The sequence below is a fragment of the Chiloscyllium plagiosum genome, unplaced genomic scaffold (assembly GCF_037043375.1).
Source record: "Chiloscyllium plagiosum isolate Xiang-an unplaced genomic scaffold, Cpla_swu_hap1 HiC_scaffold_7, whole genome shotgun sequence".
NCBI classification, from domain to species: Eukaryota; Metazoa; Chordata; class Chondrichthyes; order Orectolobiformes; family Hemiscylliidae; genus Chiloscyllium; species Chiloscyllium plagiosum.
In genome coordinates, this window is record NW_028270145.1 from 53,422,505 (window position 1) to 53,437,113 (window position 14,609).

The 14,609-nt window shown below is 40.8% G+C and overlaps 1 protein-coding gene across 9 annotated transcripts in view; it reads right to left on the minus strand.

The window, feature by feature from the left end:
* Positions 1 to 352: 352 nt before the first annotated feature.
* The window catches only part of LOC122551560 (ferroportin-like), a 67,782-nt gene continuing 53,525 nt past the window's right edge, over positions 353 to 14,609 (minus strand). For all 9 annotated transcript variants that reach the window (XM_087989030.1, XM_087989028.1, XM_087989025.1 and 6 more), the window contains 2 exons: positions 9,414 to 10,082; positions 353 to 5,861 (listed from right to left, as the gene is read on the minus strand). In XM_087989030.1, coding sequence (XP_087845156.1) covers positions 5,536 to 5,861; positions 9,414 to 10,082 — 995 coding nt within the window. In that variant the 3' untranslated portion in view covers positions 353 to 5,535. The remainder of the gene's footprint in view (positions 5,862 to 9,413; positions 10,083 to 14,609) is intronic.

The window sequence follows — 14,609 nt, forward strand, 5'->3', positions numbered from 1 at the left end:
TTTCATAGTGGCTGTCAAAGGCTGTGCTGCTGGCCATTTAAATCACAGAACTTGGCAGACTGTCTGCTGTGAAAGGGGACGTGGCTTGATTTGCCCCAAATATCCTGCACCATGATATCAGACATGCTCTGCTTTCTGAAGGCATCTGGATCAGAATTCCTGACTAGTAATGTGGAGTTCAGTATCAATGGAAAAGAATAGGAGTGGAATGCTGTCATTGCTGCCTCTGGAAATATCCAGGCCAATGTGTTTGATCTGAATTCATGCAATAACTTATAGGGTCTTCACAGCCCGTGATTATCATTTGGCATTGCAAATATTTAAATATTCAATAACTTAAGAACACTGAACATCTTGCTAGCAACTAGTTTATTTGGTAAGCTTGGAAACTACAGACAGAATTACAATCAACACAAATAGTTTCATGATCAACCATCATCAGATTAACATAGTTTCACAGCCTTGGAACATTGTAAAGCACTTCAAGCTAATTACGAACATGAAATATAATCACTATTGTAACTTGAAAGTTGAAAAGAATCAAAATCATCATAAGCATAAAAATAAATTTGATTTTAATAACTGCATCATTCCAATATTAGTTGAGTTTAAACCTATAATGTATAACAGGTTTATAATATATAATATATATTATATATAATTTCCAAAGTTAGAAAATATACCTGATTGAAATACAGTAATACTAAAATACTTCTTATTGAACTTCGATTTTTAATCATATAAGTTAAGATCACCTGGAGTTTTTAATAGTTCAACTCTTTCACTGGCTTAGTAATTATCTCAGCTTCAAGTGCTCTGGCCAGAATTTTATCAGTACGTTGTAGATCCCGAGCCTGAGCAGGCAAGTATTGGAACCACAGAGGAGATTTTACTGGTGATGGCCACTGAGATTAGCATCCATTTTAGAGTAGCAGCCTGCCCACCTGTGCTATCAGTAAAGACAAACGTTGATGATGCAGTGATGTCGAATCCACCAGAATGGCCATTGCCACTGGAGAGACCCATCCTCCCATCCACCAACACCTCCATATCCCCTCTAACCCCACCCTTACTTAGCCAACTCAATGTACCTTTTGGTCTCCTCATGAAGCATGCTCAGGGACCAAACCAAAAATTATTTTGAAGAAACCTGTTTGGCTATGCTATGACTCACCTCCGGAGAAGGTGAGTCTTGAACCCACACCAGTTGGCCCAGAGGTAGGGGCATTACTATTGCACCACAAAAGCATAAGAGGCCCAGGTCCAGTGCTGGTGAAATATTAAACAAGGTTTAAAACAGCCAACAATTACCTCAATTGGTTGCTCACCTCAGGTCAGTGCCTGGCTGGACCACTATTTATATGGTGGGAAGTTGTTGGGTTTCTTTCAATACCCTCCAAACATTTTACCAGCTCCCCCTATCTCCATAGGGCTGCTAAAATCTTTGCAGTTAATCTAGTCATCTTTCAGTGACTACCAATTTCTTTATTGTTCATTATGCTACTCCAAAAACCCTCAAACATCTTCTTATTTTGGTAAACAATGTTTAATCATAAGTGCTTTCAGCTGTGACATTGAACATTAACATAGATAAACTCAACAATCATTAGTTGAAAGTTTTCACAAATCACTTTAAAAAAATCAGTGGTTGCTGGGGGAAAATAAGCACTATCGCTATTAGGCAGTAGTGTGGGGGAGAATTTAAAAAAATTCTGTGGTAAAAAAATCCCATAAAATGTAATGCGAAAGTGTGAAAACGTCATTACTGCAGCTTCATACTGGAATATTAAAATGGCTCAAGCCATTTTACTTGCAGAATGCCACCATTAAGGATTTATTTCAGGTCCCTGTGATTTATTGAACAACTATATTAGAAGTTGTTTCTTAGTATGATGTCAAATCTGAGCATTTATGAAAAAGAATGCATGAAATAGGTAATGTAAAATTAATTCACAAAGTGATAAGCAATATGTACCAAATGATAATTATGTCAACTGATTATAAAAGGCATTAAAAATATCAATGTAATTTAAGTATATGAGCCATATTCCAACACAGAAACCTTTCTTTTTGTCTTTCAGCTGTGGCAAAGTTCTGGTACAGTATTTCAGGAGCAAAGCTCTGACAAATCTGACATTCACCTTACATTTCTGCTAGATCATTTAGATGCTCTGGTGAGATAGCTGGCCATAGATTGTTCTTTATCAATTTTCAATTCAGGAAAAGCGTATTTGCCTGATGCAATTTTCCCAGGTTCATCAATGGCATGATTATAGTACAGAAAGATAAATATTTAGAGGCTAAATTTGAAAATATACGCAAACATAAAGTGGTGTTGAAACTGTGTTTTTATCTTATACAACAAAGAAAATTCCAGCTTGGGCAGGGAGTGGAGTGAAAGGCAGAGTTCATAAAGTGTTTAAAAAAATCAAGGTGAAAAGGAATTAGAAATCATATCATGGGGGATTTAAGTAGAACCTCTATTCTCCAACTATTTTTTATTTGCGGGATGAAGGCATTCTGGCTCGGCCAGCATTGATTGCCTGTCCCTAAATGTCCAGAGGGCAGTTGGGAGTCAACCACATTTGCAGTGGGTCTGGAGTCACATTTAAGCCAGACCAGGTAAGGATGGCAGATTTCTTTCCCTAAAGGACATTAGTGAATCAGATGGGTTTTTCTGACAATCAGTAATGCATTTATGGTCATTTATAGCATCTTAATTCCAGATTTTTTCTTAAATTCAAATTCCACCATCTGCCATGGTGGGTTTCAAACCAGGTCCCCAGAACATTACCTGGGTCTCGAGAATAACAGCCCAGTGATAATACCACTAGGCAATCACCGCCTCAATTATCTCTTAGTAACTACATTTCAATATCAATCCATTTGATAACCCTTCAGAAAAGGTATAAACCATCCTAAATGAAAGGGGAATAACAACTTCATTGAAAAAACGTGATTGAGATTCTTATCACTAAAAGTACTTTTTCTGGGTAAGAACGAGTCTTGTTGAGTTTGGTGGAGTGATTCTTACCACAAGACCAAGCAAGTTAACTCCATATCTTACTAAATTCATTACTTTAATTAATGTTTGCATCCTTATGGTGAGAATTACACCAGTTTACCCCATCTTATCATTTGCTGTTCACTGAGAAACCTGTGACAATGCACGGGTCCTCCATAAGATCAGCATCACTTGGGGCCGTGCCATCTTTCAAAGCCCGCTGTGCACCTGCAGGAATACTGCCAATAGAAGTTGCCCTGATTGTTTGTGTTAGGAGTTAGGAGAAATAGCAGAGAAGAATGAGCTGGCACCAAGCATTTCCCCATCTCCCTTCATTTCTGTGGACAGATGCGATGGGACTGTGGCCCACCCTTTCAGTGCCAGCACCTGCCCAAACACCCAGCTGGTAGACACATAAGTCACCCATCATGATAGTCTTGCGCCTGGAACATGCCCCTATGAAGACAAAGGACTGATCATGACTGATTCCCTGCAGCATGGTGACACTATGTCAACACTGTGCAATGAAACTGCAACAGGATGCCTGAAGCCTGGGACTGGTATGGAATTCTGCTCTTGGTTACCTTCCACCAACTAACAAATACTCCCATGGACTAGTCTTCTAAGGCTTCCAGATATGTTGCACTGCTTGCTGCAGATGTTCAGTGCAACGTTAACACTGTATGGCACAGATGCTTGATGATGTGGCAACTTATGTAAAACAAGATAAATGTATCCTTGGACTGAGAACTGCTGCACAACCTGGCCACCTGCCTGGTTGCCTGACTGTGCCAACTTCCAATGCAAGACATAGCATGGCAGGGCAATGCATGCATGCTGATGTCACGCCAGTAGGCGTCAGATGAGTGTAAGCTGAGGAAGGAAGTCTAAGCCCTAGTAGACAATCTGGTAAAGGCTATGTGATGGGTTCCTTTCACTGTGAAGTATGGGTACCCAATGCTTCAGTGCACTGCTGATTGCTGATGTGTCCATCTGGACCTGTCTGCCCCACCAGGGACACTGCTAGTGCTGGACTGGACCATGGCTATATCTCTGCACTCCCTCACTGTGACCCTGCCTGGATGCTTGCTGCATCCCTGCCTTGCATGCCTTTGTCCCTTCAGCATGAGGTACCAGGCTCATTTTAGAGCTGCCTTGCCATGCCATTTTGTGCAGTCACAAAGACAGAAATCTTGACAAAGATATAAGCAGCCTTCAGGCATGTCTTGAAGATAGCTTTCGCACACCGATTCCTGGCTTGGTAAATCAAGGGCAGGCTCTGAAACCAGTTCAGGTTCTGCTCGGATTGATCAGTCAAGATGCTCTTCTCATAATGGGTGAGAAATTGATTGAGGGGCAGCACATCATTCATCTTGACTCTTTTTGTTTCCATTGTGGCCTTTTTTCCTCATGGAAGTGAGAGAGGCATGTATTACTGAAAATGGAAGTGGATGGCATAGCTATTACTATTGATGCAGGTGGGGAGAGAATGAGTAGCAGTAGAGGGCAAGCAGGGCTACTGGTGTCTTGGTTAGGGTGGGTGAGAGTGAATGGGGAGATATTGCAAGCAAGTGAAAGTGGAAGAGCATGAGCCTTTGTGAGAGGTGGAGAGAGGAGCTGAGATAGAATGCATATGAATACCAGGGGAAGGATGAAGGCACATGCTGATGGAGTGTGAAGGACATTTATCTTCTTCCTCCAGTGCCATAGATTCCTCCAGACAGCTGAGACTACTTTATAAAGGTGGTATCCTCAGATCAGATTGGTACGTCTGGAATTGTGGCCTCCAATGCCGGTCAAGCGGGAACAGGAAGCATCATCTTGTGCAGGAAGGCCTCGAGGTCATTTCTCCATGGCTCGGTGCTAATTTCTCCCTACCTGCCTCGTCAGGAACAACCATCAGCAAACATGCAGGGAGCTCACGGCTGACAGTGTTTGTCCAGGTACACAACTGGCTTCTAAAGATGGCACAAGGGCAAAGGATGCCTGTGAAATCCAGGATATCCACTGAGCAGCAAGTTGTTACAGAAACACGGTGTGGGAAGATGAGGTGAAAATCAGATGCAAGAGACGTCATGGCACATGGAAGATAATTAATGTTGCGTGTTTAGTAGGCTATGAGTAGAAAACTCACTAGCTATCACAGCGTGAAACCCTAACACAACTTCAATTTAGCCAAAATATATAAGATTCTGCCCAGAATCTCCCTTTGGTAAAAATGTGCAGAAAATCAAATGTGCGTGTACACACACACAAACTTTCACCTGATTTATTAGTCAAACTGTATTGGCAATTTTTAAGACAAAATAAGTTAAAAAAAACTCAGTCAAGTTATACTTGAAACGATATTATTTTTAAATACTTTAGTTCTATTACTGATTGTGTATTGCAGTCTCTGTCCTCAAGCTGAAATGAATTCTCATTAGTCTCCATGTTCTGGATTTTCATTGTAATACACCTCATAGAAACTGTTTTGTGATATTAACTTCTGTCAAATCCTCTAAACTAACACTAAAATCTACAACAGCCCATCAAAGGATAGATTCTGCTACAATCTTTGGATCTTTGCCATTCTCAGAGTGTTTTTCCTTCATACAAACACATTTGAATAAATCCTTTCCCAAAGTCTTTCTTGCAAAGCAAAAGAAAAGCAACCCACCCACTGAAACAAAGATCACAGACAGGATAACAAGAATACCAAAATGTTCGGGTGCCGGGATGATGATAACCATGACAAAGTGGAGAAGGTCCATAATACCATTCATGGAGCCCTGAACGCCATTTACAATTCCTCTTTTTGATTCATAAACCATTTCTTGGATAAGCTGTGTTACTGTCAGGTCGAAGCTCCACAAACCTAGAAAAATATTTTTAAGTCAATACCTGAATTAGGTTGAAGATGCCACATTGCCATTTGAGGACATCATGGGGCATTTTCTCCTGAAAAATCATCAAGTTATAAAGATGAAGGCAGGCAGTTGAATATTTAACAATACCTTCTGAAAGCTTAAGTAAAAGATATCATAATACAATTCTGATATAATGCGATAGTTCTGTTCTGGTGCAAGCTCGTGTTATAAGAAAATCGCACAATAGCAACCCCATTTAAACTTAATAGAGTCAGAATCGCATTATAGCCAATACAGGTAAGGAAAATTTGTGTTCAAGTAAAGGTCTAAATTCTTTAATCATGTTAAAGCCAATTCGCGTTGAGGAAATATACATTATAGCAGAACCGACTGCTGAAAAAGCTCAGCAGGCCTGGCAGTGTCTGTGTGTATCTGCAGTTTTGAGGAAGGGTCACTTGATCCATTACAATAACTTTGAATTCTCTCCACAAATGCTGCCAGACCTGCTGAGCTTTTAAAACAATTTCTATTTTTGTCTCTGATTTACAGCATCCGCTGTTCTTTCAGTTTTTATATAATATGACCCTGTTAAAGTGGAGGAAGAAATTTTGTGTGGTTAAGTAACTGCACTGAGTTGATAATAGTTAGCCATAAGATTCTGAATGAGTGCATGCTTAAGCAGAGTGCATTGTTACAGGCTCATTCTAATGCAGTTTGTTTTTGAAGATGAAGATTATACTGATGGGGAAAGGGGAAAAAAAGACATACATACATAACCTTAGAACATAGATAGAACACAGAACTGTACTGTACAGGAATGGCCCCTCTGGTCTACGACGTTGTGCTGAACATGATGAACTGGGGTGGGTTTAAACATCTGGATTTCCAGTCCAGTGATACTACCATTGCAGCATCACCTCTTTTGGTTCCTAATTTTGTTTCTAGACTATTAGACCTTCATTTAACAGTAAATTCTTTGAACCAATGAGGTCTATTGACATTTATATTCCTGTTGCAATTACAACAGTAAAGTCCCCTTTTTCTCTAACTGGATGCTCTTCACTGAATAAAGTGTATCGTCTTATTGTTCAAATGTATTGACTAGAATGCCAGTTTGCCGCAAGAAAAACTTAAGCACATGTGCAAACAGGTTTGTACTACTTTTATAAACATTTTGTTGGTGATTACAGTCTAACTTGAAAGTGTACTTTGCTGTTGCAAATGCTTTTTTTTTTACACAGTGAGTTTTTAAGATCTGGAATTTAAAGTCCGAGCATGTGGTGAAGGTGGACTGAATCCTTGCTTTCAAAAGGGAATTGGATAATTATCTGAAGAAAAAACAAAATGTAGGACTACAGAGAAAATGTGGGTGAGTGGAACATGCTGAGTTGCTCTTCTAGGGAGTTAGCACAGGCACATCAAGCCAAATGGTACCCTTCTGTGTTATAAAGATTCTGTGATTTCCAAATAAAAACTGTTGAGAGTTAAAATCTCTTGGGAATTAATTTTAAGAGTGAAATATAACAATGATTTAGAAATGTTGTCTCCACAAGTTCGACATGAATACTGTTACTTACTGCTGAAAAAGATGTGACTTGAGTTTCATACATTTCTTAACATTTGCAATAAAACACCAGTTTTATTAGAGAGCCAGTAAAATGTCATAAAAGTACAATCTGTGGAGATAGTTTGATGTAACTGTGGCATTTATTTACCCACCTGAATAGGAATAGCTATATAATTTCCAGTAACGTAGAAAAAACATGTACTTTACGATTGCAAGGGATTGAAATTTGTGTCAAAAGATTTCCAATGGAAAAGTTATAAGAGAAAAGACATGAGCCTCTTTCCACTAGATTTCCTGGTGGTTCTCTTCTACCTTACTAGACCAAGGAAGTTCAATGAATCCCCAACAAGAAAGATGAAGGTGGTAGCAAATCCACCTAACGCATTCTTCGCCTGTCGTTAGGAATCAGCATACAAGAAATAACTTGACAGTGTTTAAGAAAGTCTGATGATGTTACAGAAAGACACGGACAATTATTGTTGAGCTTTGTTTGCCCCTCCGAATCACATTTCTTGATAATCTTCCTCTCTTAAATTTCTTATTCCCAAGTGCTATTTTCTCTTTGGGTACTGAGAAATTTAAATTCAAATCACTGAACTAAATCCACAGATAAAACATCAACAAAACTAGCATCAATAATTGTAATCATCAAACTATCAAATTACCATAAAATGTCAACTGGTTGACTATATTCTTTAGGAATTTAAATTTGCCGTCTTTATCCAGTGTGATCTATATGTAATTCCCAGCACGCTGTAGGGGCAGCATGGTCACTCAGTGGTTAGCACCGCTGCCTCACAGCACCAGGGTCCTAGGTTCGATTCCAGCCTCGGGTGACTGTCTGTGTGGAGTTTGCACATTCTCCCTGTGTCTGCGTGGGTTTTCTCCGGGTGCTCCAGTTTCCTCTCACAGTCCAAAGATGTGAAGGTTAGGTGAATTGGCCATGCTAAATTGCCCACAGTGTTAGGTGCATTAGTCAGAGGGGAAGTGGGTCTGTGTGGGTTACTCTTCGGAGGGTCGGTGTGGACTGGTTGGGCCAAAGGGCCTGTTTCCACACTGTAGGGAATCTAATCTAATCTAATACATTGCTGACTCTTACCTGTGCACTGAAACAGCTTAGCAAACCATCAGAAAGCAGATCAACACCAGATTCTCAAGAGCAGTTGGGATGGGTAATAATTGCTGGTCTAATCAGCAACATGCACACATCATATGAATGAATAAAAGGATCCTCTTGCCTTGCTTCTATTGCCAATATCTTTTTTATTTACCCCTATTTCCAAAGTTATAACTCTATCCTGACATTTTATCCTCTCTTTTTGCTTTTCATGAGGTGACCTTTCTGTGAATTCCAGCCAACAAATAAGAATGGCAGAAGCCAGTGAGTGAGATCCAACCAATGTCGTAATCATCACACCAATGTCCGTATTATCCCAGAACAGATCAACCACAATCTAACTCAATGGGGGAACAGGCTTGAAGACTTCTGTGCCCTGTTCCTAGATCCTATTACAGGGCAGTTAGAATACTTATAGGAGTTGGCAGTAAGAATATTTTTAAATGTTGGTACAGCCAAAAGCATTAGGCAGGTGAACAAGCCAAATAAAAGTTCATTTGGTAGAGGCAAACAAACAGCTGCAATAGAAAGAGTTGAGGTGCAAAAGAATGTGAAATACCAAACAAAAAGGTGAGATGTTGTATTGCTAATAAGAATAGCATTTATTGTCCATCTCCAATTGTCCTTGAAATGTTAGTAGTGAGTGACCACCTTGAACCATTACAGTGTAAGTCATAGGCATATCCACAAAGCTATGTTACTACTACACACATTTTTTGGAATGCTTCCTCATTATGTTAACATGGGTTTGTAACACTGTTACTTCTCATGAATCATCCCTATATTGTACATTCCTGATGTCCTTAAATGTGCATAACATTTATACTGTGATATACATATAAGGTGTTATCAAGCTACTTTCTTACTATTACCTACCAACTCTTGCTGAAACAGCACCAGCAAAATATAGTGCTATGGAAAGATATTCCTTTGTTTCTGTGAAATTCGTCAGGTTGGTTGGTAGTTGCGAAGGTACGTCATATTGAACACTAGTGACAGATGTATTCAAAACGTCAGTGGGAAAGATGGTAGTTGTATAGTTTTCCAGCTGATCCGATGCACTTGAATACAGAGGTGCAATCAAAACAAGTGGGCTTCCAGGAGCAAACACAGATGCAACGCATAGTGTAAGGCAAGTGATCTGTGCAATACTTGAGAAACATCCAGTGTGAATAAGGCCGCAATATTTTCTCAATATGGTGAAAAACATAGTTCCTATTAGTCCTGTGACAGCAGACAGTGCCACCATGATGCTAAGTACAGAACTGCTTATTCCTTGTGCGTAAGCATACCCTATAGTAATTCCATCAAATCCTAGTACTGTCATGTAAAGAAATGAAAGACCCAATGCTGCAAGAAACATTGGTTGCTTATAATAGATAATCCAACCGTCTCGGAATGTCCTGATTCCAGAAACCAGAATGCCTTTGATACAGCCTGTTTCCTTGTCATTTTGATTTGTACAGTTGTTATTTACCAGCTCATCCTCAACTGAAACTGCAGCGGAGGCCATTCTTCCATCTTTAAAAGCAGTCTGATTTCTTTCTGAAATAGCAAAAACAATCCAAAGCAAAGGAATGTTCCAGAAAATTGAGGAAGTGCAAAAGCAATGTGCATATTTGCACACTATAACTTGAAAAATGTTAAGTTTAAAAACTAAAGTCTAAGTTTAAGACTAAAGTCATCATTGTGCAGTGATGTTTAAATCATTTTGTCTTGAACAGTCAACTATGCATATCACACCCACAATTTTCTCATTCTTGGCATTATACTTCAGGCAGGTATCAGTGAAATCTGTGTTTCCTTTCACGGAGGAGCTCAAGAAAAAATTACAGCCACACCATTCAGGACTGAAACCAGGAAGCACTACTTCACTAAATAAAAAGCAGAAATCTGGAACTCTCTCAAAAAAGTTGTAGATGCTGTAAACTTACAGGCATATGGTCTTTTTATTGTTATACAAGGATACCAACAGATATGGGTCAAAGGTGGATCAATAGGGTTGAGGTACAGATCAACCATAATCTAACTATGGCTTGTCTAACAGGCTCATTCCTGATGAAGGACTCCTGCCCGAAACATCGATTTCCCTGCTCCTCGGATGCTGTCTGACCTGCTGTGCTTTTCCAGCACCACTCTAATCTTGACTCTGATCTGCAGTCCTCCCTTTTGCCTTGTCCAACAGGCAGCCCAACAAACAGTCCTATCTGTTCTGCCAATTGGGTTCTGAATGCAGGAAGTACAGCTGGAAGATTCTGCAAGATGTTCCTCCAATCAGATGTCACTTCTCTCCTGGGTTTTTTTTTGCTGCTAATAGGCTCATTAGTAAACCTATCAGCAGCAAAAGCAGGAGACTAACTGATTCTGATTGGAGAAGGAGACAGGGGTCACTGAATCGAAGAGTGCGATAGCATCCGAGGAGTAGGAGAGAGGACATTTCGAGCATAAGCTCTTCACCAGGGTCACCGAGTTCAGGCTGAGGTCTTCAAAGCACAAGAGGATGGGGAAGAATGTGAGAGAGGAAAGCAGAGGGATGGCAAGAATTTCTGTAAGGAAGGCAGAGTGTGAGACTGAAGCAGAAGAAGAGAGTGAGTGAGTGTGTGTGTGTGTGTGTGTGTGTGAGAGGGAGGCTGGGAGGGATAGTGGATGAGTTAGGAATGTGGAGAGTATGTGTGTTTTTTTTCTGAAACTCTTGTTTCCTGTACAGCTAAGTCACATATCGTTTTGATTTGCTCACCAGCTCTAATCTCTGCCCACTCCCAGCACGTGAAAAAAATTGGATAATTCTGATCTAATAAACAAGCCCATGCAAGAGAATGCTCTGAGAAGGTAGTACTGCTGCAAATTGCAGAGGGTGGGCAGTCATGGAGGAAAGGATTTTGGGTAATCCAAGATGGAGAACAGGAAAGATTTCTGGCTGTAATAGGCTCCTCATTCTTTTGAGGTATTTTAGATATGGGAGGTAATTTCCTCAAATTCCAGAAGCAATTACTGTTTTCTATGCTGTTGCATTGTTTTGGAACTTTGGAGAAAAAAAAGTCAAAACAACGGCACTTTTAAAAGGGAGAGGAACAGACAAAGGCAGCACATGGTGAGGTCAGTGCAGGAGAGAGAGAAGAAACCCACATTGCTAACTGACACAGCAGTGAACCTGCGCAGTTACTGCCTTTGCTGTTTAATTCATGTATCTCTGGACATCGGAGTGCATTTGGGAAAATGAACAAACAGTGAAATTCACAACTAATCTTGGAGGAATCTATTTGGGAGATGTCACAGCACAGAGGCAGATAAGTGAATAGTTTTAAGTATTGCCTTGGAGCATCTGCAGTAGTGAATAGAATGGGTTCTTTCTTGATTATATATTTATTGAGATATGTCTCTTGATTAAACTTAAAAATATAAGCCATAAGTATTAGGTTCGCCTGGAGCAGTGATTTGTTGAGGAATAAGACGGGGCTATTTTCTGGGTCTGTAGACTGTGAAGAAGCAAAAATGGCCTTTAGTAAAAGTGATAGGCTCTTCTTGTGGGATGTGGGAGTTTAGGGAGAGTTTACGTGTTACAGAGGATTATATCTGCAATAAATGCCATTGGTTGCCAATGCTATTAGATCGAATGGATCAGTTGGAGCGACAATGAGGAATTTACAAGAGCAAGAGCATGTGATGGATGGCAGTTATAGGAATGGAGAAAAGTTGCAGATACAGTCACATCGATGGGTTAACTCTAGGAAAGGGAAGAGAGGTAAGCAGGTAATGCAGGAGTCTTCCGTGGCAATCCCCATTTCAAACAAGTATGTTGTTTTGGAAAACATAGGGGGTGATGGACTCTCAAGGGAATGTAGCACAAACAGGAAAGTTTCTGGTATTGAAACTGGCGCCAATGCAATGAGGGATACACTGGGTTCCAAGGGATCGATTACGTTAGGGGACTCTCTAGTCCAAGGCACAGACAGACGTTTCTGTGGGCAGCAGCAAAGATCAGAATGGTGTTGCTTCCCTGGTGCCAGGATCGGGGGGGGGGGGGGGGGGGGGGGGGGAGATGGGACCCGGAGAGATAGTGAGGAAAGAGATGAGTCTGAGACTGGTACAGTTGAGAAAAAAAGCACGTCGAACAGTCAGGGCAGGCAGGGACAAAGCAGATAACAAGGTAGGACTGATAAATTAAACTGCATTTATTTCAATGCAAGGGGCCTAACAGGGAAGGCAGATGAACTCAGGGTACGGTTAGGAACATGGGACTGGGATATCAATTACAGAAACATGGCTCGGGGATGGACAGAACTGGCAGCTTAATGTTCCGGGATACAAATGCCACAGGAAGAGGAGGAGGAGGAGTGGCATTTTTGATAAGGGATAGTATTACAGTTGTACTGAGGGAGGATATTCCCGGAAATACATCCAGGGAAGTTACTTGGGTGGAACTGAGAAAGGGATGATCACCTTATTGGGATTGTATTATCGACCCCCTAATAGTCAGAGGGAAATCAAGAAACAAATTTGTAAGGACATCTCAGTCATTTGTAAGAATAATGGGGTGGTTATGGTAGGGGATTTTAACTTTCCAAACATAGACTGGTACTGCCATAGTGTTAAGGTTTTAGATGGAGAGGAATTTGTTAAGTGTGTACAAGAACGTTTGGTGGTGGTAGAGGGTCGTTTTTCAGATTGAAGGCCTGTGACCAGTGGAGTGCCACAAGGTACGGTGCTGGGTCCACTGCTTTTGTCATTTATATAAATGATTTGGATGTGAGCATAACAAATATAGTTAGTAAGTTTGCAGAGGACACCAAAATTGCAGGTGTACTGGGCAGTGAAAGTGGTTACCTTGGGTTACAACGGGATCTTGATCAGATGAGCCAATGGGCTGAGAAGTGGCAGATGAAGTTTAATTTAGATAAATGCAATGTGCTGCATTTTGTGAAAGCAAATCTTAGCAGGACTTATACACTTAATGGTAAGGTCCTGGGGAGTGTTGCTGAACAAAGAGACCTTGGAGTGCAGGTTCATAGCTCCTTGAAAGTGGAGTCGCAGGTGGATAGGATAGTGAAGAAGTCATTTGGTATGCTTTCCTTTATTGGTCAGAGTATTGAGTACAGGAGTTGAGAGGTCATGGTGCGGCTGTACAGAACATTGGTTAGAACACTTTTGGAATATTGCATGCAATTCTGGTCTCCTTCCTATCAGAATGATGTTGTGAAGCTTAAAAGGATTCAGAAAAGATTTACAAGGATGTTGCCAGGGTTGGAGGATTTGAGCTATAAGGAGAGGTTGAATGGGCTAGGGCTGTTTTTCCTGGAGCACGGAGGCTGAGGGGTGACCTTATAGAGGTTTATAAAATCATGAGGGGCATGGATAGGATAAATAGACAAGGTCTTTCCACTGGTGTAGTTGGAGTCCAGAACCAGAGGACATAGGTTTAGGGTGAGAGGAGAAAGACATAAAGACCCAAGGGGCAACCTTTTCACGCAGAGGTTGGTGCATATGTGGAATAGACTGCCAGAGGAAGTGGAGGCTGGTACAATTGCAACATTGAAAAGGCATCTGGATGGGTATATGAATAGGAAGGGTTTGGAGGGATATGGGCCGGGTGCTGGCAGGTGGGACTAGATTGGGTTGGGATATCTGGTTGGCATGGACGGGTTGGACCAAAGGGTCTGTTTCTGTGCTGTACATCTCTATGACTCTAATTTACAAATAAAGATTTTAAAGCTGACATTCAGGATTAATTAGCAAATTGCCTGCTGCTTCCCCTGTCACAATTACAACAAATGCAGGAGCAGGTGAGTAGGCCTGGGAGATATGCTCATTTTACACACTCATCATCCCTGCTACTGCAAAGCAATTCAGAGGAGGACAAAACTCTGCCCTTTCTGTTGAACAGAGTATCCAACAGCACAAAGGCATTGAAAAGAAGTAAGGAGGCAAGTGGCACATACAACAGATAAGCCAAATATGGAAGAGCACTGATTGACAGTGTACTGGTTACACAGAAAGAAACAGCAAACAATTCTGAAAGATACATTGACTCGGTTATGTTTACAAAGTGTGGAACTGCACAATAGTCACCCCATG